The sequence below is a fragment of the Podarcis liolepis genome (assembly GCF_965112155.1).
Source record: "Podarcis liolepis genome assembly, chromosome: 16".
NCBI lineage: Eukaryota > Metazoa > Chordata > Lepidosauria > Squamata > Lacertidae > Podarcis > Podarcis liolepis.
This window is the reverse complement of record NC_139567.1, coordinates 20,237,256-20,261,247: the sequence shown is the minus strand read 5'-3', so window position 1 is coordinate 20,261,247 and position 23,992 is coordinate 20,237,256. Positions and strand designations below refer to the sequence as shown.

The 23,992-nt window shown below is 45.9% G+C and overlaps 1 protein-coding gene across 1 annotated transcript in view; it reads left to right on the top strand.

The window, feature by feature from the left end:
- The window catches only part of LOC310695944 (uncharacterized protein), a 54,525-nt gene extending 32,838 nt beyond the window's left edge, over nucleotides 1-21,687 (top strand). The window contains exons 19-34 of the mRNA XM_083480881.1: nucleotides 428-697; nucleotides 1,642-1,782; nucleotides 2,502-2,750; nucleotides 3,500-3,703; nucleotides 4,269-4,436; nucleotides 5,083-5,232; nucleotides 5,366-5,545; nucleotides 8,340-8,553; nucleotides 10,484-10,567; nucleotides 10,762-10,884; nucleotides 11,746-11,900; nucleotides 13,239-13,325; nucleotides 14,689-14,835; nucleotides 17,509-17,700; nucleotides 18,537-18,658; nucleotides 21,049-21,687. Of these exons, the coding sequence (XP_083337007.1) occupies nucleotides 428-697; nucleotides 1,642-1,782; nucleotides 2,502-2,750; nucleotides 3,500-3,703; nucleotides 4,269-4,436; nucleotides 5,083-5,232; nucleotides 5,366-5,545; nucleotides 8,340-8,553; nucleotides 10,484-10,567; nucleotides 10,762-10,884; nucleotides 11,746-11,900; nucleotides 13,239-13,325; nucleotides 14,689-14,835; nucleotides 17,509-17,700; nucleotides 18,537-18,658; nucleotides 21,049-21,292 (2,730 nt within the window). The 3' untranslated portion in view covers nucleotides 21,293-21,687. The remainder of the gene's footprint in view (nucleotides 1-427; nucleotides 698-1,641; nucleotides 1,783-2,501; nucleotides 2,751-3,499; nucleotides 3,704-4,268; nucleotides 4,437-5,082; nucleotides 5,233-5,365; nucleotides 5,546-8,339; nucleotides 8,554-10,483; nucleotides 10,568-10,761; nucleotides 10,885-11,745; nucleotides 11,901-13,238; nucleotides 13,326-14,688; nucleotides 14,836-17,508; nucleotides 17,701-18,536; nucleotides 18,659-21,048) is intronic.
- Nucleotides 21,688-23,992: the final 2,305 nt, after the last annotated feature.

The following is a 23,992-nucleotide window of genomic DNA, read 5'->3' as shown; positions in this document are numbered from 1 at the left end:
TTTTATTGTATTTCTCATATTCTGTTAGGAGCAGCTGGGAAAACCCAGCCAGATGGGCAGAGTATAAAGAAAATATTATTATTATTATTATTATTATTATTATTATTATTATTATTATTCCCAACCCCTGGTGGTTCCCCCACCCCAACAGCCTGACCCTGAATAAGGCAGCTCCCTACATCCTGATGTCTTTACTGAAACCTAAAAGCATGAAATCCAATTTCCTGATAAAGTCTAATTTACCAGTTCACACTGGAGTCTTGTTGAGCGATAGTGACTTCTCCAGGTTAGCAGCAAAGGCTGAAGAAGGTTCTTCCACTGCCACCCAAATGTTGACATTTTTAATATCTGTTTTGTGCTCATTGATCCCTTTGCATCAAGAAATTGACCTTATTGCCCTGTGCTTCCCATATCCCTATATTTCCAGGGAACGACACAAAGGCATAACTTGGGAGCGGCCAACGACTGGGACAGCCTCCTGAAGGAGCTGGCTGAGTATCACCAGCATGCTGAAGAAGAGCTTAGACAGCAGCACTGGGAAGAAATTAAATGTGCCGGGCTCAGCCCCGAGGAAAGAACCCTCAAAGACGGGGCTTTATTCTCTCTGGAAGAAATCCTGCAGAATCTTGCGTCGCTGGGTGCCAACCTGCAAAAAGCAGGGGCCCCCTCTAGATTAGGCCTTGCAAAAGCAAACAGTGTGAGTTGCAACTCCCGGAGCCCTGTGCTTAGCAGACTCCTGTCTTCATTCCCTTTTTCTGTAACCTGTGTTATTCAATGACAGGCCGGTGTGGCTGCATTTGGCAGAGAGGTGGGTTGGGTTCGATCGGTGCACGGATATTATGGGGAGAGGGAAAGGTACAGAGACTTTGGGGAAAGGGCCATAGCTTAGCTGTAGAGCACATATATAAACAAATACTCATCCCTACTGGGTTTCCCATTGTCGTAGCTCTAGATCCAGCACAGAGAGCAAGTCAAGCCTGTGCCTCTTCTCAACCCAATGTTCTAGGCTGCTAGTTCTTTGTTCTCCTTCACTGGTCCACAGAGCTTGATAAGACCACCTCCAGCCAACAGTAGGGGAAAGGTCCAATTTGGACCACACTTCACAAAATAAGGCAGATCCCTTGCAGACGTCACTGGAATCATCAACTTAGCAAAGAGATTGGTTGACCACTTTAGCAGTCCTTTATTCTTTGCAGAAACCCCATTCCAGGGGGACAAAAGCGCAGGCTTGGTGGGGACACCAAGGATGACGTCTAAACTAAAAAATATGTTTTTATATACAGTGGTACCTCGGGTTAAGTACTTAATTCGTTCCGGAGGTCCGTACTTAACCTGAAACTGTTCTTAACCTGAAGCACCACTTTAGCTAATGGGGCCTCCTGCTGCTGCCGCGCCGCCAGAGCATGATTTCTGTTCTCATCCTGAAGCAAAGTTCTTAAGCTGAAGCACTATTTCTGGGTTAGCGGAGTCTGTAACCTGAAGCGTATGTAACCCAAGGTACCACTGTATACTGAAAGCCATCCAGAGTGGCTGCCAAAGGCCAGCCAGATGGGCAGGGTATAAATTGTTGTTGTTGTTGTTGTTGTTATCCCCCTGGCAAAAAACAATGCCCTTACAGCAACGTTATCTTTTGCTCTGCAGGAAACTCAAACTTTGGAGAGCAAGCTGGGCAGAGGCTCAGTGGCTCAGAAACTGCGAGCCATGGCAAGCAAGATAGTGAAGCAAGAAGCTATGAAGCAAATATGGATACACAGAGTTCTGGATTGTTACAACCATCTCCAGGTACAGCCCAGCCTCTTGTTTCAGAGGAAGGTCCATAGCTCAGTGACAGAGCACCTGCCTTGCATGCAGAAGGTCCCAGGTTCAATGGTTGACAGCTCCAAGTAGGGCTGGGAGGGAACCGTCTCTGAAAATCTGGCTGCCTGCCAGTGTAGAGAATACTGAGCTAGATGGACCAAGTGTCTGACTCAGGCCAAGACAGCTTCCTATGTTCCTTCACCTCAGTTCTCCTAATTTTAATGGGTAACTATATCCTGCATAAGGACGCGGGTGACGCTGTGAGTTAAACCACAGAGCCTAGGGCTTGCCGATCAGAAGGTTGGCGGTTCGAATCCCCACGATGGGGTGAGCTCCCATTGCTTGGTCCCTGCTCCTGCCAACCTAGCAGTTCGTCAAAGTTCAAGTAGATAAATAGGTACCACTCTGGCGGGAAGGTAAAGGGCGTTTCCGTGCGCTGCTCTGGTTGGCCAGAAGCAGCTTAGTCATGCTGGCCACATGACCCGGAAGCTGTACGCCGGCTCCCTCAGCCAATAAAGCGAGGTGAGCGCCGCAACCCCAGAGTCGGTCACGACTGGACCTAATGGTCAGGGGTCCCTTAACTTTACCTTTATATCCTGCATGTACTATCTTCATGAGTTGTTCTAACTTTGCTCGGTTGCAGCTCCTCCCATGGAGCCGCCACTGCTAACATTGGTGTGAATTTCTCTACCTTCTGCCCTAAGAGATGGAGCTGTCCGGAAGACGTATTACAGGTTCTGGACAACTTATGCTACACAGCTGCAGGGGAAACGGTGGCCCGTGAGGTGGCCCAGTCAGCTGAGCAACATCAGGTGGAGAGAGTGATGACCTTTCTCCAAAAGTCCTCTAAGGAAGGGGAAATACTTGTCTCTTTCAAAGAAATGGATGAAGCTGAGCTGAGGAAGCTACAGGCACTGATCCAAATGGAACTGCAAGCACGGATAGAGGAAAAGGTACAGAAACTGCGCTCCATTGGCCTGGCTGCATCCAGATGTGCCTGTCAGGCTTTGGGGAAACAGTTTCCTCCCTCCCTTTGGCTGTGGATAAGCAGAACAAAGCAAAAATAGTCTCTTGCTGTTTAAAGAGATTTTAACGATCACAGCAAAAGAACAGAGTCCATTCTTGGAGTGAAGGTGCTCCCAATTAAGGTTTCCACCCACTCCACCCCAAGTCACTTGAGTCACTTCCTCGTCTTGCAATCTGATCTCGCAACCACTGTGCCTTCTGTGCAGCTACCTTATCTAATCTCCTTGACCTTGGACTGATCAGCTGGATACTTTCCAGAGAACCAGAATCTGTTCTCTCTCTCTCTCCTGGTTCTTTTTCTCCCAGCTATTCACTACCCAGTTCTTCCCAACTTTTGTCTTCTGAACTCTGCCCCTCTGCAAACCACTGTTCCAAATCTATACTGTCCCACTGCTCCTGAGAAGATTCAGGATCCTGATCTGTAGCAGGGGGGAAGAGGGAGGCTCCATCCATTCCTCATCTGTGCAGCCCTCCTCACGTGGTCCCTGACAGTGCCCCAAACTCAGGATTCATCTGTCAGGAAAAGGCAACAGCTGGAAGTAGAACACCGACTCTGCATGCATAAGGTCTGCATGCAATGGTCTGACTCTGCAATTATCCACACTTGCCTTTCATCCACTCTTCCCTTCAACCTTTTAAAAATGGTTCTACAAGGGTTTATCAATGTTTCCTCCAGCTGGAAGCCAAAGAAATGGAAGTGATTCAGGAGGTGGCCAAGCAGACCCCAGGCTCCGCTGCTGCTGAACAACTGGCGTATTTTCTCCTGACTCAGAGGCATCTACGGCAAACAGTCCTAGTATCAGAAGGTATCTTGAGGCTTCAAAAAGCAGGCCCCAGAACACCAGGCGATCAGAGCTCCACAGAAGACCCTGCTCAGGAGGTAGGGACAAGTGTTCCTGCCAACGGACGTCTCTAAGATATTTTTGATAGTGGAGAAGAATGGCTGCCAAAATTGCAGCATTGTGCAGATACTACAAGTCAGCGACTCTGAGTGCTGGAAGATTGACAGGATGTAAAGCTGTCTTATATTTAGCCTCAGCCAGCTTTCAGCAGCCTTTTGCTCTACAATTGTTTTGGACTGCAACTCCCATACATTTCAGCCAGGGGGCAGCCACTGGGAAGGCCCTGTCCCTCATTTGATTCAGTGGGGGGCACCCAGAGCAGGGCCTCCAAAGGGAATCTTGAGGTTCAGGTAGGTACGTACAGGAGAAGGTGATCTTTCAGTTAGCCTGGCTCCAAGCAGGTACCTTTGAATGTCAGTTGCAGGGCAGCAGAAAGCAGGGGAGGTCTGTTTGCTTGACAGCTTCCCAGAGGCTGGGCACAGTCGAAGGCATCATTCTGTGCTAGATAGAATGCACGCAGCAAAGCTTTTCTATTGCTCTTTTTAAACAAAATAAAAGAGGGTGGTCTTGATCATATTGAATCTGGCCCTTTCTGTGTTTCAGGAGCTGCTTGTGGATGAAGAGATGAAGGGCATTGCTCAGCTGCTGAAGGGGAAAAAGGAGTATGAGGACTCCGTGCTGGAGCTGCAACACACAGCACAGTTGGTGCAGTTGAGGGAGAGGCAATTTCAAGAGACGGTCCAAATGCTGAAGGCTCACTCCTCAGACAAGGTGACAATGAACTGACATTATTATGATGCATTGAAATTACATCCTGCTCTTCCTCCCCAAGCAGCCCAGGGTAGCAAAACAGACACTTTAGAAACCAAAAAGAAAGCAAAAAAAGTAAAAAATATATATCTAAAAACCATTACAGTGGTACCTCGGGTTAAGAACTTGATTCATTCTGGGGGTCCGTTCTTAACCTGAAACTGTTCTTAACCTGAGGTACCACTTTAGCTAATGGGGCCTCCCACTGCTACCGTACCACCAGAGCACGATTTCTGTTCTCATCCTGAAGCAAAGTTCTTAATCCGAGGTACTATTTCTGGGTTAGCAAAGTCTGTAACCTGAAGCTTCTGTAACCCAAGGTACCACTGTAGAAGGTTTGCTGTTGCAGCTCCAATTCCTGTTTGCACTGGCTTGTCCTCTGCTACCTCCCAAAGCAGCCAATTTGTGTTATGCCTCATGGCAGCCATTTTGAATGCTGCTCACAGCGTTTCCTCAAAATTCCGAGTGTGCCCCCTGACCTGCAAAGACTCACAAGCCCTACATTAACAATGACTATTTTTGCTGACTCCTCTGCTATTGTGCAACCTAACCACTGCCTGTATTTCCTATCCTTCTCTCTCGCTGTTTCAATGTGGCCTTCAAACAGCAGCGCCTGGAGGATGCTCGCCAGATAGCCAGTGGACTGCAGGACTTCAGGAAGCAGAAAACCAGAGAGCTGGCAGAGCTGCTGAGAACTTACCTGCTGGGCAGCCAGAAGGCAAAAGAGGGAACCTCAAGCAATCCCAGTCCGCCCCAGGTAGGATTGCCATGGAAGCTACTGGTTTTCTGCAGGGAAGATTCAAATGAGGTTGCCAGATGAGAAGAAGTAAATCACTTCTTGTTTCTTAAAAAAAATTAATTGAAAGTCATGGTTTCTTTCTGCCCTGCAGAGTGAAAGTCCTCCTCTAGAAAAAAATGGTAAAGGAGGAAAAGGAAAAGAGAAATGGGTGGATTCCCAAGAAGCTCGGTTGGTGGAGCTGGAGGAATCTTACCGGGAGCAAATATTGGAAGAGAAAGCCAAACTGGAGGATCAGCTGGAAAGAGGGGAAATGAAGAAGTGGTCAAAGCAGGTGGGAGCAGGAGGGCTGGCCCTCCTCCAAAGTGAATGAACATTGTCATTCAAATGGTGTTCATGCACCACGTCATGTGATCGATTATGTGGGGCGGGGCTTACCTGGGCACTCCAATATTATTATTATTATTTTTAAAAAATGATATTTATTACTTTTTTAACATTTCCAACACAACATTACAAACAAAAAAAGAGAAAAGAAAAAACGAAAAAACAATGCAAATACAATACAAAAACGCTACAAAAACAAACAAAAACAAGCAAAAGCAATTTAAAAACACCTCAGATATTTTCAATATCTTATATTTCATTCACTTATTTCCAGCGACCTCCTCCCACCTCCCTTTTTGTATTCCACTTCTATTATTTGTTTCAGCAATTCCTTTCCATCTTACTCTGTTTTCTGTTCTATAATTATCATAACACATTCTTGCCATACTTTTCCTTTAATTTTCTATTGGTCTATTTATACTTAATTCCTTATGACATTTCTGCTAAAGCCATATATTTTCATTCCAATATTTTTCTAACATTCCTTAATTTTACAATATTTCTATAAATAGTCTTTAAACTTTTTCCAATCTTCTTCCACCGACTCTTCACCCTGGTGTCGGATCTTGCCAGTCATTTCCGCCAATTCCATATAGTCCATCAACTTCATCTGCCATTGTCCAACACTTCAGTGCTTTCAAGAAGCAGCCATTCTCTCAACCAGCAAAAAGCAGATGGTTCACAGCAAAGTTTAAAGGTCTGGCAGGGCAGGTCCCCCTCCTTCTTTGGCATCCATCAATATCTTAAATTTTACTCGAGGCTTCCTGCCCTGCCAAACAACTCTGGGAGCATCCCTCTGCCACCTCCTGAGACCCTCCATCCCATCCAAAGCTTGCAATGTTTGAAACAAAAGCAACATCCCCAGCAAAACAACAGCCCTCATCCCCACCACAGTAACTCGGCCCAACAGTAACAACTTCTGATTTGTCCATATTTCCAAATCCCCCTTCTCTTCAATCCAACATCCTTCACAGTTATCCTTAAGCAGATTCACAATTTTGGCAGTCATACTAACCCCCAAATACCTCTCTTTCTCAACCAATGTTAGTATCGCCTCCTGAAACTCTGTCAAGCTTTCCTTTTCCAATTCAGATAGGGCTCTGGTCCTCAAATTCATCCGTTCTTCTTTAAGTTCAATCATAACGAATGTCAACTTATGCTCGTCAAGTTGTCTTTGTATGGATGGGACTCTCCTCTCCTGTTGTATTGCTTTAGATTCAGCAGCAAGGGTTTTTCCCCTAACTTCATCTGCAGTTTGCCATATCAAAGTAGATTCCTGTGTCAGTTTCTGGGTGGTTTCTGAATTGGTATTCACCTTTTGTCCCAAGTTATTTAAAATTTCTACAGTTGAATCAATTTCAATATTTGCAACATCCAATTTCACATTTATCACATCTGTTTTCTTCTGGAGTTGTTCCAGTGAATCATTTATTTTCAATAATGCAGCCACTAAGGCCTCCTCTGTCGACATCCCGTCTGTTTTTTCCTTTCCTTTGCCATAACACTTGAGAGATTCAAGGTCAATTCCAAAGTCTCACACTTTTTTATCTTGCATCTGTAAATTCCCCTAGCCCAGCTCCTATAAAGTAACCAATTTCAAAAGCTTCCACTAGGGGAAAGCGAGTTGTATTTGTATCGGTCAGTATGCCCTCTTTTAAACACAGTTTCAATAATCCAAAGTTAGTTTCAATTTTCAGTTACTTTCCTCCTTTTTTAATAAAGTTCAATAACGTTGTTTCAGTTTTCCGTTACTTTTACTCCTTTATAAGTGCAGACGAAAACAATGGAAACAATGTATCTCTCTTATGCTAGCTGTCACCGAACGTTCTATTTGCTGTCAATGAACCTTCCAAGACACGTCGGTCTTACTAGCAGCCCATTTCCAGGTTCGGAACGGTGGTATTTTAACTTCCTTCACTCACTCCTGCAGGGATACACAATCTAAAGCCTCCCCCCTCTTCTGCTGCTTCCAAGGGGGGGTTAATATTTTTTACTGATGAGAATTTAGTCCTTTACAATAGGCTTTCCAAGACTTTGGCTTGCAACCTCTTTGCCTCAGTCTTATTTACAAAAAGGGGAGGCTTCCGGGTTAGCGCCACCGGCAATGGCGGAATTCCTCTGATTGGGAGGAATTTGCCTCGTTGAAATTTGGGTCTGGCCGCCACGGCGAAGGCGGAGACCCACTAAAAATCACAGGCGGGTGAAGCCTGTGAACGTGGTGTTCGGCGGGCACCTTTTGCGCCTCCCCTACTTGCGGGGAAACCTGGTTTCGGGGATCCGGAGTGACGTGGGGTGAGCGGCGCGGTGCTTCGGATTTACTGCTTTTTCCACGGAGCGAAGCCGCATAGCTGTTGCCGGAGAGCGCTGACTTTTTCCTGTGGACAATTTGATCTTAAAGTAACTACCCGTGAGTAGAGTGAAGAATTGAATTTTTAAACGTCTTAATTTGGCACCGAAACAGGGTGGCTCAAAACAGGCACTCCAATTTTTTTTTTTCAAGTTGGCACCCCTGCATGACTTCTACACACACAAAATGTAATTCTGTGTCACTGAAGGAGATACTGTAGTTCCTGGCTTCTGCAGTTTCCAGTATTGTGAGGTCTATTAAAGAGGCTCAGAGCATTATGCAGAAATGTCTCTACTCTGCCCCAGCTGGACTCCAGGAGGTAGAGGGTCAGGACTCACAGATATTTAGAGGGAATGCAGATAGCAACTCAGGGCTTAACCCTTATTCTTGTTAGAAACTGATCAGAGAACATGATGAGACGGTGACCTTTCTGGACAAGGCGTTTCGCCAAGATGTGCACAAGCTCAGAGGGAGGATGGAGAAAGATCAAAGGAGAAAATACTCAGGTCAAGAAGACGGAAATTCTCTGACGTCTGAAGCTGCCTCTTTGCCGGGACAAAACCAACCCAGCCTGGCTGAAGACAGAGTTCTCTCCCTCTTGGCAGAAAGTAAGTCTCCTTGGCTGCTAACAGAAAGTTAAGCCAGCCTTGTCACTCATCCATGGCTCAGTGAGCACTTTCAAAATAAAGTGAGTGATACTCAGTGATGGAAGCTGAGGCTTCAATCACATAAATGGAGAGACCTTCATCGGTTGCTAGCAAAGCTGATGATTTCGGAGTTGTTGTCTCAGACCAATAGCCCAATCTGAAGTTTGTTTACTTGGGTCATGTTAATGCCATGCATTTTAAACACTATTATGCCACTTTAACAGCCATTTAAAGACAATTATGGGAGCTGTAGTTTGCTAAGGGTGCTGAGAGCTGCTAAGAGGTGTCTAATCGTTGTCGTCATCGTCCCAGCTACAATTTCCAGAGAGGTTTAAAAAGAACCCCTCAGGGATCTCTGGAAATTGCAGCTCTGTGAAAGGACTAGGTTGTTGTTAAAATAAAAAATTCCTTCCAGTAGCACCTTAAAGACCAACTAAGTTAGTTCTTGGTATGAGCTTTCGTGTGCATGCACACTTCTTCAGATACACTGAAACAGAAGTTGCCAGATCCTTCTATATAGTGAGAAGGTGGGGAGGGGTATTACTCAGAAGGGTGGTGGGAATGGGTGATTGGCAGATAGGTTGTTGTTGTTGTTGTTTAGTCGTTTAGTCATGTCCGACTCTTAATGACCCCATGGACCAGAGCACGCCAGGCACTCCTGTCTTCCACTGCCTCCCGCAGTTTGGTCAAACTCATGCTGGTAGCTTCGAGAACACTGTCCAACCATCTCGTCCTCTGTCGTCCCCTTCTCCTTGTGCCCTCCATCTTTCCTAACATCAGGGTCTTTTCCAGGGAGTCTTCTCTTCTCATGAGGTGGCCAAAATATTGGAGTCTCAGCTTCAGGATCTGTCCTTCCAGTGAGCACTCAGGGCTGATTTCCTTCAGAATGGATAGGTCTGATCTTCTTGCAGTCCATGGGACTCTCAAGAGTCTCCTCCAGCACCATAATTCAAAAGCATCAATTCTTTGGCAATCAGCCTTCTTTATGGTCCAGCTCTCACTTCCATACATCACTACTGGGAAAACCATAGCTAGGTACCAAAGGACTAGGTACCTCCTAGCAACTCTCAGCACCCTTAGCAAACTACAGCTCCCATAATTCTTAGGGGAAGTCATGTCTATTTGAATGTATGGTGTAAATGTGGCATTGGCCTATGAATCCCATGGGGTCATAGCCATTTCCAGAGCAGCATGCTGAGCCCTCTCCAGAACTACTTTCTCTCACTCTCAATTTCTCAATTTCGGTTTCTCCCACTTTTTCCTTTCTTAAGTTCAGTTCACCTTATTTATGCATCAGTATGCAAATTATCAAGCAAAAAATCTGCATGAAAATACAAGTGCGTTTTCGGGCACATTTTTTAGCAACATAAGTTGTTTAGCTCAGCATTACCTACACTGACAGGCAGCAGCCATCCAGGATTTCAGGCAAGAAGCATTTCCAGCAATACATGGAGATGCTGGGATTTAACTTGGGATCTTCTGTATGCAAAACCAGTGCTCTACTACTAAGCTACAGCCCTTCCCCTGACAGTTTTTTCCCTAATATATAGGTACATGCTTTTCCCGTGATATCAGCCTTGCACAAGCTTTTTGATGCTGTTTTTGATTGGGAAATGGCATCATCAAGTTTGGAGGAGTGTGAATCTCAAGGATAGTTGTATTAAGAAGAGAAATGAACTATTTTCTCTCCCACCCCACAGACAAGAGGGGTGGCAGAGATATGAATATGTCTACGCCATTCTTTGTCTTAGATCACACTAGCTAGGTTAATAATAAATAATAATAATAATAATTTATTTATATCCGGCCCTTCCCAGCCGAAGCCGGGCTCAGAGCGGTTAACAACAGTAAAATAATACAGCATTCTAAAATCAATGCTCTTCCCTTGCAGATATCAAGGTCTTGAAGCAAACTGAACTCCTAGTGAGTTTACGAACCACCCTGCTGAATCCTCAGTTCACAGTTCTTCTGTCTGGTAAGGCTTCCAAAGTGATTGTTGTCGCATCATCTGATGCTATGTCTTACTTTTGCAAAGGATTGAAGGCTCCTGTGCACTCCGGAACGAGCTATATTGCATGTTAGTTATGAAATGCGCCCTGTGAGTAGCCAAACTTGGCCAAAAAAACCACCTGCCAACAAGCAATGTGAATTCTCTTCCCGTTTGTGTAGATAGCAATGGATCTGGTGGTATGACATCTTCCAAGCTCCTTGCTCTTCTGAAGGATGTGAATTGCCAAATCCAAAAGTGTGCAGCGGCAGTTGGACTGCTGGATGTCCATCATCCGGAATATGGTAATTCCTTTGCATTGCACTCTCTGTTCTGCTTTCAGTAGACAAAGGCTTCAGCACCATGGACAGGTTCTTTTCTGGAGGGAGGCTACTGGATCAACAACTTGTTTGGGGCCTTGGTTCATTGCCTTTGAAGATATAACAGCTGTTCTTGCTCTCTGCCCCACCCGACCCCTCTGTCTGTCTCTCTCTCTCTCTCTCTCTCTCTCTCTCTCACACACACACACACACACACACACACACAATATAGCTACACCCCTTTTACTCTTGTGTCTTATCTCTGTGGCCTTCTCCTTCTCCTTCTCCTTCTCCTTCTCCTTCTCCTTCTCCTTCTCCTTCTCCTCTCTGCTGCCCACTTCCTTCTCAAACCATCCCAAATTCTTTTAAGAATTGACACATCAGTACAAATCAAGTACCGTATTTTTCACTCTATAAGATGCACCAGACCACAAGACGCACCTAGTTTTTGGAGGAGGAAAACAAGGGGGGGAAAAATAACTCTGAATCTCAGAAGCCAGAATAGCAAGAGGGATCGCTGCACAGTGAAAGCAGCAATCCCTCTTGCTTTTCTGGCTTCTGGGATAGCTGCGCAGCCTGCATTTGCTCCATAAGACGCACACACATTTCCCCTTGCTTTTTAGGAGAGAAAAAGTGAGTCTTATAGAGCAAAAAATATGGTAATTCATGAACACTTGATATGCATCCTTTTATCCTTAAAAGAAGTATTTTATTTTTGTCTCTGTTGCTTTAATTGAGGGACTTTGAAATACATCAGCCTATATTGTACAAACAAGCAAAAGTAGTTAAAATGAAATACCCAAGAGAACAAATGTATTTTGGTTCATATTTTGTATTTCCTTGCAGATAAAGTAAATTCTTTTCAGGATATAATGGACACTCAGATGGTCCCTAAATCCAGAGATCTTGTCCCTCTGCTCACATCAACCCTTTCTGCGAGGGAATTTGTCGTGTACCAATACGGAATGGTGATCCTGAAATTCCTCAGGCCTCATATTGGCGTAAGTGTTCACAATGTTTTTCAGGGAAACAGTCCCATGGTGTGTACGATGGTACGCTTTGCATGGAACCCAGCAATTTAAGCAGAATCTTGAAAAAAAGATTGAGTTTTAAAGGCTCTGGACTGAAACATATGCAGAGGAATACAGTGGTACCTCGGGTTAAGAACTTAATTCGTTCTGGAGGTCCATTCTTAACTTGAAACTGTTCTTAACCTGAGGTACCACTTTAGCTAATGGGGTCTCCCGCTGTTGCCGTGCCACCGCTGCACGATTTCTGTTCTCATCCTGAAGCAAAGTTCTTAACCCAAGGTACTATTTCTGGTTAGCAAAGTCTGTAACCTGAAGCTTCTGTAACCCAAGGTACCACTGTAGAAGGTTTGCTGTTGCAGCTCAATTCCTGTTTGCACTGGCTTGTCCTCTGCTACCTCCCAAAGCAGCCAATTTGTGTTATGCCTCATGGCAGCCATTTTGAATGCTGCTCACAGCGTTTCCTCAAAATTCTGAGTGTGCCCCCTGACCTGCAAAGACTCACAAGCCTTGAAACTGTTCTTAACCTGAGGTACCACTTTAGCTAATGGGGTCTCCCGCTGTTGCCGTGCCACCGCTGCACGATTTCTGTTCTCATCCTGAAGCAAAGTTCTTAACCCGAGGTACTACTTCCGGGTTAGCGGAGTCTGTAACCTGAAGCATCTGTAATCTGAAGCGTCTGTAACCCAAGGTACCACTGTAATGCCATCTTCTACTCATGCTACTTTTGTGCCACCCCACCCCAAGAATTCCAAAAGCAAGAGAAGAGCAACAATGGTGCTATTCATTTAAAGCACTGAGAGACAATATTTCTTCTCTTAACACAGCCTTCGCAAACATGGTGCCCTACAGATGTTGTTTGACTACAATGCCCTTCATCCCTGACCATTGGCCATGCTGGCTGCTGGTTCTGCTGAGCGCTGGAGTCCAACAACATCTGCAGCACCGGGAAGACGAAGGCTGTCTTAGCTGTCCATCCACATGGCTCCCAGTTCATATCACTCTCTCCCTAAAGACTTTATTCCTTTTTGTCTGCAAGTTCTGTGAGCTTCAGCCCTTCTGTGATGTATTGCACAATGGAAAACCTCCCCCAAAGAAATGGCCAAGTTAGCCCTCCAAAACATTGAGCAAAGTGGTTTGATTTCATGTCTGTAATTAAAGAACAGGCAGATTGAACGTGAGGGATGTTTTGTATTTGAGAAAGTGGCAGTCTTATTCTAAATTTTGATCAGATGTGGCTTGTGCTTTGGACGTACAGGGCACCAGAGAGGCAAAGCATATCCATAACAGATGGTTTTCTTTCAATGTTAGGCACCAGAGATTGATCTGTGTGTTGCTTCCAGCATTCCTTCCAGCAACACACCAGGAAACGCCTTCCGGAACTCTTTCCATTATCAGGTACGTCCTCTTGACAGAGGGAATCTTCTCCAAAACAAAACAAAGAACAAATGTCCCATGTAAATGTCCTTCCTTACATCATGTCGGCCATTGGTCCATCTAGGGCAGGTGTGGGAACCTCAGACCCAAAGGATAAGTGTCCAAGACTCTCTATCTGGCCACGGGACTCTGACTACCAGGCACTTAGAAGCATCCCACAATGAATTTTGACATGTGGGAGGGACAACTGGCCTGTCAGTCATGTGGTGTCACATTATTGATATACTGTAGTTGACATGTGGGTTGTTCTGCCCATCTGTCAAAGGTGGCCCTTAGGATGGGACCAAATACAGAGTGCAGGTCCCAGCACCAAAAAGTTTCTCCACTCCTTAAAGTATGGAATTCACTCCCACTAGATGTAATGTTAGCCAGCAACTTAGAAAGCTTTAAAAGGGTATTCGAAAATCCCTGGGTGATATCACTGGTTGCTAGTTGTAGTGGCGGTGTCCTCCTGTGAATCAGAACCCTCTCCTGGTGGCAGTAAATAAGCAGATCAAATGAAAGGAGCGTTCTTACCAGGTAAGTTCTTTAATAATCACAGCGAGAGATAAAGGAATGCTTCTCTCTCTAAAAAAGGGCATTGCTCCCAGTAAAGGTTCACCTTCTCCATCCCCATTAATCTATGTCACTCCTATGTTGGGTAATCTGAGCTTGTTGGCGCTGCGCTTTCTGTTCTATCACTCTCATAGCCCGTCTAGTCTTAGGTGAAGGGAGGTCAAGAAAGCATTCTAAAGACAGTGAATCTGCCAGCTGTCTCTCTCCTGCTGTTTCCTCTTCTAGCTGTTCCTCACCCAGTATTTCCCAGCTTTCCCCCTCTGGACTATGCCCCTCTGCAAACCGCTATTCTAAATCAATAACTGCCCTCCTGCCATTGGGAAGGTTCAGAAAAGGGGGAGTGCAGCTCCCACCATTCCTCCTCAGTCCAGTCCCTGAAACCTCCTCTGCTATTGGAGACAGTGTGCCTCTGAAAACCAGTCACCGGGGGACACAGGTGAGACAGTGCAATTGTGGTCGCCTCCTGCTTGCAGGCTTCCCATAATGGGCATCTGGTCAACCACTGGGAGGACAGAGCACTGAGCCAGATGGGCCTTTGAGTCAGGCTCTTCTTATGAATTCTGAGAAAGGAAAGAGGGAGAGAAAGAAGGAGAGAGAGAGAGAGAGAGAGAGAGAGAGAGAGAGAGAGAGGCACAGAAGATTGGAGAGCTTTATAAGTATCAAAAGCCTGAAGGCGAAGGACCTTGAGCTAAAAGCATCAGTCCTCAGTCTCTCTCATGTGTTCAGTATTTACCTATTTATTTAAATGTTGCCTTTTCGCCTTCCTTAGACCTCTGGCAACAAACTGTTCGTTCTAAGGGAGTGCCTGAGTTGCGTGGGCAGTTTTATCCTGCTTCTCATTCACTGCCTGGCCCACATCGCTGCCGAAGACCTCAGCCAGGATTCCAGCCCAGCTTTTCGGAGGCTCTTTTACCAGGTACAAAGCAGTCATAACCGCGCTGTAAATCTGTGGACACTTAAAGGGCATAGTAGTTAAAGGTTGGGATGTGGGTGGCGCTGTGGGTTAAACCACAGAGCCTAGGACTTGCCGATCAGAAGGTCAGCAGTTCGAATCCCCGCGACAGGGTGAGCTCCCATTGCTCAGTCCCTGCTCCTGCCAACCTAACAGTTCGGAAGCACATCAAAGTGCAAGTAGATAAATACTGTATTTTTCGCTCTATAACACGCACCTGACCATAACACGCACATAGTTTTTGGAGGAGGAAAATCCATAGGCATGCCACCCGTAGGCATTCCCTCCATAACACGCACAGAAATTTCCTCTTACTTTCTAGGAGGAAAAAAGTGAGTGTTATGGTGCAAAAAATATGGTAGGTTCCGCTCCAGCGGGAAGGTAAACGGCGTTTCTGTGCGCTGCTCTGGTTCGCCAGAAGTGGCTTAGTCATGCTGGCCACATGAGCCGGAAGCTGTATGTCAGCTCCCTCGGCCAATAAAGCGAGATGAGCGCCGCAACCTCAGAGTCGGCCACGACCGAACCTAATGGTCAGGGGCCCCTTTACCTTTACTAGTTAAGGGTTGATGGCCTCCTGGGTGAGATTCCAGGTGTGAGCAGACTGGGAAAGAGCAATGTGGCATCCATCTGTGAATTCCTGTCATGGAGAAGCTAGTAAAAGTGTTCCCTGGACCCCCGCAAAGAAAATAGGGACCAGAACCTCACATAACTATACTGCTGAGCTGCTGTGCCCAGGGTCAGTGTGTCATTTCTGTTAATATATATAGTTTATATGCAGCAGCAGTTAATATTAGTTAAATGAATCCTTTACTTGGAGCACACCCTCAGTTGAACAGTATTCAGATTGACACTTTGTATAAAATAAGGAAGTTTGTGTTTATTAAAGGAAGTACATTCTGGATAGGAAAGAATTCTATAGCTCTAGCTAACTGTCTGTTTGGAGAAGCAAAGCAGCCATGCTTGCCCCTTTGTTCTCAGAAGATAGATCCAAGATGACCTCTTGTCTTGAGGTCCAGAGAAAGAATGGGAGGAGGAGCAGGAAGCTATAAACAGGATGCAACCTAAGACATATCAGTCTAAACATCGGAGAGATAAAGAAAAGTCATTGCAGGGATAGTCACAGGGATGGTTTGGGGTCTTCACCCATGCAAACCCCTCCCAGCAAGCTGAATTGCACCCAAACTTCCAACAATTTCAATGTGCATCTGTATGAAAATCAGCAAGGATTTTGGTGTGCTGCTTCCTTCCTAGCTCCTCTCTGTGTTTCATTAAAAAAGCAGAGATAGGAATTTAGAAAACCAAGCAGGGTTGCTGTTAATCTGGGCCCTGCCAGGCCTGTACAGGCAAACCTCATTTTATTATGTTTCGCTTTACTGTAGTTTGCAGATACTGCTTCTTACAAGGACGTGGGTACAGCTGCAGGTCGCCTGCCCTGTGTCGTGGGTCCACCCCCCCCTGCCCCCCGCCCCTACTACTCCTCTTCTCCAGTGGATCTGTAGCCAGGTTTTTGCCTTTCCACCCCTATAGACTGCAGTAAAGTGTAAACATAACTTTTATATGCATTGGGAAACACAAAAATGTGTGAGACTCACTCTACAGCCATACCTCAGGTTACAGCCACTTCAGGTTGCATTTTTTCAGGTTACACACCCGCCAAAACCCAGAAGTACTGGAACGGGTTACTTCCAGGTTTCGGCAGTCGCGCATGCACAGAAGCGCTAAATCGCGTTTTGTGCGTGCGCAGAAGCACCAAATTGCAACCTGCGTATGCGCAGATGCGCCGCTGTGGGTTGCAAACATGCATCCCGCACGGATCATGTTTAAAACCCGAGCGTCCAATGTATTGCAAAATTCAGTTCATTGCAGTGGAGCCAAGCCCACAATATCTCTGAGGTATATGCATCACACCCAGGGGTTATGGTGTGCTTTGTGCACACAGTAGAACAGCCGTGATGGGTGAAAATGGATTGTGTGTGTCTCTTCTGCAGAAGCTGCTTGGATCTTTATGCACCTATTATGCCCAGCAGTGGAAGTTGTAGGGGCTGCTTTTACATACTCTGTTGTGGTGCACATTCCCTTTAGCCTGCGCCACAATTCACAGTGCCTTTCAGCGCCAGCCACCTGAATATATATTTTTTTAACACTTTAAAATATCTGCACTTCCTCTGCCACTGTCCTCTGGTCCCTGGCCTGGGTTCCAGCCCAGCAAAGCCAAGGAGCAAAATATTTGAAATCTGCAAGCCCACTACTGAGATTGGTCACGTTGATGATGTGTCATTGATTCACCAGAATTTAAGGGCCCTAATCAACCTGGACCCAATGAGGTGTCTGGGTTAATTTTCTAGGCAACTAGAAGTCCATCCAGGAATTTGCTTCCAGCTCTGCTATGCTCCGATGAGCGACTTGCCTGCACCATGAAAACAGCTCCAAGGGGTTCTTTGAGACCAACAGATTCAGCTTGCCATGAACTCATCTGAAGAGTTATTCTGATCATTTTTCTTTCTTTCCCCCTACCCTTCCTTCATATTTCTCTTAATTTTTGCTACCTTGAAATAATGTGCATTAAGCATACTTAAGGATAGCGTGCAATATAGATATATTTATATATTAACTATATTATTTATCATTGCATCTAAGGCACTCAAGGCTTGCCTGGGTGAAATGTTCTCTCTCAGGCTTCAGACGTCAGCAATTCTGGAGGACAGTAAATCCGCTGCAATGATGATTAACGAGGCTTTTCTGAAGGGTGAGGGGCTCGCAGATGAGAAAATCAATCTCCTCTCAGGGCTCTTGGATGCCAAAGTGAAGCCTTCTGAAGACTTAGAGGAGGTAATTCTTCACACACACACACCAGTCCACTCTCCACCCCTTCCCAGGGTCCCTTGTGCCACCCCAGAGAGAAAGACTGGTTGCTTCTCAGTCAAGAGTGAAGAAGGCTGGGATGGCCCCAGACAGCTTCACTATATGTTTATGAATTTGCAAGGGGGGGTTGCAAAAAATATATATACCGTATTTTTCCATGTATAAGACTAGGTTTTTCCCCCTAAAAAATAATGTCAAAAATCAGGGGGCGTTTTATACATGGATACATCTCCCCCCATTTTCTTAAATCTGAGTCCCCCAAAATAGGGGCCGAAAAATACGGTATGTTGCAGCATGGAGCAATTCCTGTTCAAGCTTCCAGCTAGCTGTGTCCTTTTCTAGGATATTCCATCCCCCCTTTTCCCCTCCCCAGTTTTCTGTGCCATCCCCAAAGCAGCAGGTCAGCATACTACTTTTAAATGATCACAAAGTATTAAAAAGCAAAAGTCACATACAAAGCCACTAATATCTAGCAAAGCTACAAAACAGAAGGTGGGAGACTTATTGCCCTGCAGTTGCTGTAGTTGATCTCCAACTCCCATCAGTATCCAACAGGTCAGTCAGGGGTGATGGAGGTTATAGTTCAACAATACCTGGCCATGGCTCCCTGTCCTTGACATACAACCAGCACAGAAGTTCCCACCTGCCTGCATAACCCATCAGATGTACCCAATAGCACCTGCTGCTTTGTCGAATTCTAGGGTTGGAAGGTCCACGGAAGGTCCACCAAAGGTTACCTAACCCCCTGGATGCAACGCTAGAGAAGCAAATTCATTAATGGTCACCTTGCCTTTCTTTGCAAGCATGAGAGCCTCTTGCTTGACGTGGATTTTGACGACTCGCTCAGAAGCAAACTGCCCGGAAAGAAGAAGGAATGTTACTCCCACATCTTGCCCAGCGGCCAGGAGATTCTCCCATCGACAAGGTGAGAGTGGTCGAAGTCACAAGTGGGGGTTGATGACAATGTACTGAAAACAGGTGGGTAGTCAGCCTGGGGCCCTCCAGACATTGCTGGGTTGCAGACGCCATCATCCTTGACCATTGGGCATGCTGGCACAAGCTGATGGGTGTTGGAGTCCAACAGGAACATCAGGAAGGCACCGTATTGGCTGTAGTTAAAGAACCGAATTGTGTGTTGCTGCTTGCCTCCATCACAACCCTGTCCTGCTCGCTTTCAGCTCATACAAGGTCTTGCTCTGTGGCAGTGCAACAGATTTCCCACTTTGCCACTCTGAAACTATGCACTTTGTACCTTGCTCAGTCTGGAATCCCAGAACCAGCAGCACGAGGCTGGTGGAGCACTGTGGCATGCATCCTGTGGCGCTTTTCTCAAGTGCTTCAGATGTTGCACACATTATTATTGCTATTATTTATTACATTCATATACTGACCTTCATCCAAAGATCGCAGGGTGACTGAAAACATAAACATAAAAACACAAAATATATAGCATAACAACACAAAACAATGCCCCCACCCCTAAAAAAAAGACATTTAAAAAGTCCATAGATTTTTTAATCATCTAAAGGCCTGGTTGAAGAGTTCACCTGGCACCCAAGGATATGTATTGAAGATGCCAGGTCAGCCTCCCTGGAGAGAGCATTCCACAAACTGGGAGCCACCACAGAAAAGCCCCTTTCTCATGTTGCCACCCTCCGGGCCTCTTGTGGAAGAGGCGCATGAAGAAGGGCTTCACAAGATAATAATAATAATAATAATAATAATAATAATAATAATAATAATAATAATACTATTATATCATAATAAATTTATTATTTATTATTTATACCCCGCCCATCTGGCTGAGTTTCCCCAGCCACTCTGGGCGGCTCCCAATCAGTGTTAAAAACAGTACAGCGTTACATATTAAAAACTTCCCTGAACAGGGCTGCCTTAAGATGTCTTCTGAATGTCAGGTAATTATTTATCTCTTTGACATCTGATGGGAGGGCGTTCCACAGGGCGGGCGCCACTACCGAGAAGGCCCTCTGTCTGGTTCCCTGTAGCCTCACTTCTCGCAATGAGGGAACCGCCAGATGGCCAGTTGGTTTGTATGGAGAGGTGTGGTCCCTGAGGTATTGCAGTCCTGGGCAACTTAAGGCTTTATAAGTCAAAACCTGCACTTTGAATTAGATCCACAAACTAATCGGAAGCCAATGCAGTGCAGCGTAGACACTTAAGGTCTAGTTTGTTCAGCGAAACTGGGTTTTGTGAAGATGTCCAAACCCAGCCCAGCAGATTGTGAAACGGTTGTTGTTGCCATTTTAGCTATAGTTTGACATTACGTCTTACCCCAACTTCCTTGCATAGCCATAGTTCGTTTGTCCACTCCATCTCCAATGCTCACCAAGTTGCTTGTCTGTGAGACAAGCCATAGTTCATTGAACAAAATGCTTAAAGCAAACCATGGCTTAGTGTTATGTGTCAGTGTATTCATTGTCTCAGTCATCTGTACAGCAACCTTCGAAGGTAGCCAATATTGCAGGTAATGAGGGCTGGAAGAGAGCAGTTGAGCATTGGCAACCAAAGACTAATGGAAAGTGTGAAGTCGGGAAGATAAATCTCTGAAGTCACATCCACAACATACATTTATATCTTGTGGCTTCCCATAGACTCTTGGGAACTGTAGTTTGTCAATGGTGTTGGAAACTGTAGCTCTGCAAGAGGTAGACTACAATTCCCATGATTCTTTAGAGGGCAACCATGACTATAAAAGTATTGTAAATGTGCTTTAAATGTATGGGTGTGGATATGGGCTCAATTACTACACAGGATGCACCAAGGCCTGTCAGGAACGTGCCCCCCCCCCCAGCACACCGGGAGAGTCAGCCTTGGAAATTGAGCTGAGCAATGAAGAGGCTGACTCTGTGGATGAGAGTTGTCTGTCTGATTTTAGAGAGAACAGCCTGGGGCCCCTCCTCTCCAGGGAAGAAGCGATTAGTTCCCAAGGAGAGGAGGAGTTGGATGTCGGCCAAGGCATTGCCAGGCAACCAGCAGATAAGACAGTGTTGGAAGCTGAGTTCTGAGGAAGAGGTAGCTCAGCCCTACAGTCCTAAAATTAGAGAGGCTGTGAGAGCAACGGAAGGGAAGGAGACGAAAGGCGGGATTTTGGCGTTCTTCCTGTTGGGGGAGGAACAATGAGTCAGACTGAGCAACTAGATTAATGAGAGCAGGCAGATTGCCATGCTCTGAATGTGTTTTTCTTTCAAATAAACTTGTATAAAACTGATGGAGAGTCTTTGCTGCTTTATCGGGCTGCTCGCTTGGCCAGAGATCATTATAAGGCCTGACCTGACCCTTCCTCCCTTTCCTTAGCTCACAGGCCAGCAGTTACCCCCACACCACCCCCGAAGCAGCAGCAGACAAGCTGGATGTGCTCAACGAGAAGCTGGTGACACTCCTGCAAGAGGAGGAAGAGTGCATCTCCAGGAGTGGAGATGATGGAGCTTCACTGTTTGATGAGCTCAAGGCCATCGGCTTGGAGAAAGACTCTCTGCTGAAGGAAATAAAAGCCCTGGAAAGGAAAGTGGCAGAAGCCAAAAAGGGGAGGCTGGAATGAATCCGTGGAGTCTTAGAAAAGCAATGGGGGCAGGAGTGAAAGAGGCAACAAGTTAGGGTTGTGCCTCTCAGATGGGCACATTGCCATTTTTAGAGAGCGAGGTTCATGGTGAGTTCCGGCATCCTTTTTTTCTAGAAAAAGAGCATTGGAGACGCCTAATCGCCCCCAAATGCTTGACTTGACATAGCTGCCTGTTTTCTCTCCCTCTACTCCAATGTACATCTGCAACAAGTGTAATTTCATCTTGCAGCTTAAGCCAAGGATGGCAAGAGTCCGTCACCAGGACATGATTAGCAAAGGATTCCAGTTCTCAATATAATTGGTTAGTTATGGCGAGGCCCACACAAACATAGTAAGGCTGGTAAAGACCATTCCCAAGGCAATGCGTACATGTTGTTGTTTAGTTGTTTAGTCATGTCCGCTTCTTCGTGACCCCATGGACCAGAACACGCCAGGCATTCCTGTCTTCCACTGCCTCCCACAGTTTGGTCAAACTCATGCTGGTAGCTTCGAGAACACTGTCCAACCATCTTGTCCTCCGTCGTCCCCTTCTCCTTGTGCCCTCCATCTTTCCCAACATCAGGGTCTTTTCCAGGGAGTCTTCTCTTCTCATGAGGTGGCCAAAGTATTGGAGCCTCAGCTTCATGATCTGTCCTTCCAGTGAGCACTCAGGGCTAATTTCCTTAAGAATGGATACATTTGATCTTCTTGCAGTCCATGGGACTCTCAAGTCTCCTCCAGCACCATAATTCAAAAGCATCAATTCTTTGGCGATCAGCCTTCTTTATGGTCCAGCTCTCACTTCCATACATCACTACTGGGGAAACCATGGCTTTAACTATACAGACCTTTGTTGGCAAGGTGATGTCTCTGCTTTTTAAGATGCTGTCTAGGTTTGCCATTGCCTTTCTCCCAAGGAGCAGTCTTTTAATTTCGTGACTGCTTTCACCATCTGCAGTGATCAATGCTTACATACCCTACAATATTTCTCCAATGAAAATAGGGGCATCCTAAATAATAATTAATAATAATAATAATAATACCCTGCACATTTCACTGGGTTGCCCCAGCCACTCTGGGTGGCTTCCAACGCATATAAAAACGTAACAAAAGATTGAACATTAAAAAAAAAACCCTTCCCTATACAGGGCTGCCTTCAGAGGTCTTCTAAAAGTTGTATAGTTACTCCTTGGCTCACAAGGTCGCACAACTCCATACTCTCCAACATTTGTCTGATGAAAATAGGGACATCCTAAGGAAAAGCAGTACATTCCAGGATCAAATCACGAAACCAGGATGGCTTCTGTAAATTCGGGACTGTCCCTGGAAAATAGGGACACTTGGAGGGTCTGTGCTTAGTGGGAATCTGAGATTAAAAGGGAGATTGGAGGGAGGCCCCATCCTTTGCCATTTACAGGTGAAAACACTGAGCACGGGAAACTGCCTTATAGCTAGTGAGGCCATCGATCCATCTAGCTTAGTATTGGTAAGACTGATCGCACCAGCCCAGGTCTCCAAGTATGGAGTATGGAGACAGTAGTGTAGTGTGGGTTGTCAGCACCCGGGGCAAGGCAAGTAATTTGCGCCCCCTAACCCTAACCCCCAGATGTTGCGCCCAGTGCGGCCGGCACCCCCTGCACCCCCCACGCTACGCCACTGTATGGAGAATTCTCAGCCCTACCTGCAGATGCTGAGGATTGAACCTGTGACCTTTCGCATGCAAGGTAGATGCTCTGCCATTGAGCAATTCCCCCTGAAGAGTCTCTGATTACATCATGCCAGATACTTCCTTCCCTAGCCCATCTTCCTGTTGCTTCCACTTGAAAAGGCTATCAACATTAAGCTAGAAGGAAATACCAAATATATATTTAGTGGCTGACCTCATCTCTGAAGGTTTATTCACGTTGGCTCTGGGGGAAAGTAACATTTCCCACAGCTTGGCATTCGTATCATTGCATTTTTAGAACAAGGGAGCGAGGAGGATGTGGGGGAACCTTGCTGATGGGATAGGGGGGCAGAGATCATTTGTCCTCATGTCTGCCTGTGGAGACAGACAACCTATGAAGATAAGCAGGGATAAACTGGGGAGTTGCATGAGAAATTAGTACAAGGTCAACCTCGGGCAGAGGGCCTCAAAACCCACTGCAAAAACTTTGCTCTCCTAAACTTTGTGTTCTGTTACCACTTTGCCACCACTTGTTCAGACATGTCCCTGCCACAGTAACGGTTTCCCCAATAAAGTTAAAACCAAATCTGAAAAGGACTCGATTGTCCAGTGGGATGATTCATGCCCTACAGGAGGAATTTGCAACAAGGCAGTTTGCACACACTCCAAACTGGCAGGCATTTTGCTCCCCACCTGCCCCACACTTTCCTTTATCAGTAGGTTTTCGGGGGGGTTTGTCCATTAGGCACTAATGGCCCACTCCCAAACCCTCACTTTAAACATCTATTGCAAATCAAGTAAACATATCTAGCATTGTGCCACAACAGCAGAATTCATACCGAGCCAACAAACAGATAAAGCTTTCCTTCTCGCTGAGAGTAAGCCGTGTTTATATCGCCTGCATGGGAGGAACGATTTACATTGGCCTTTTAACTTGGCAAGGGATGGGCACTTTCCAAGAAAGCATTTCTCATGTTAATAGCCTCAAGAGTACAGTTATGGGCAGCTGTGGTGCCAGGCCAAGAAATTTTGCT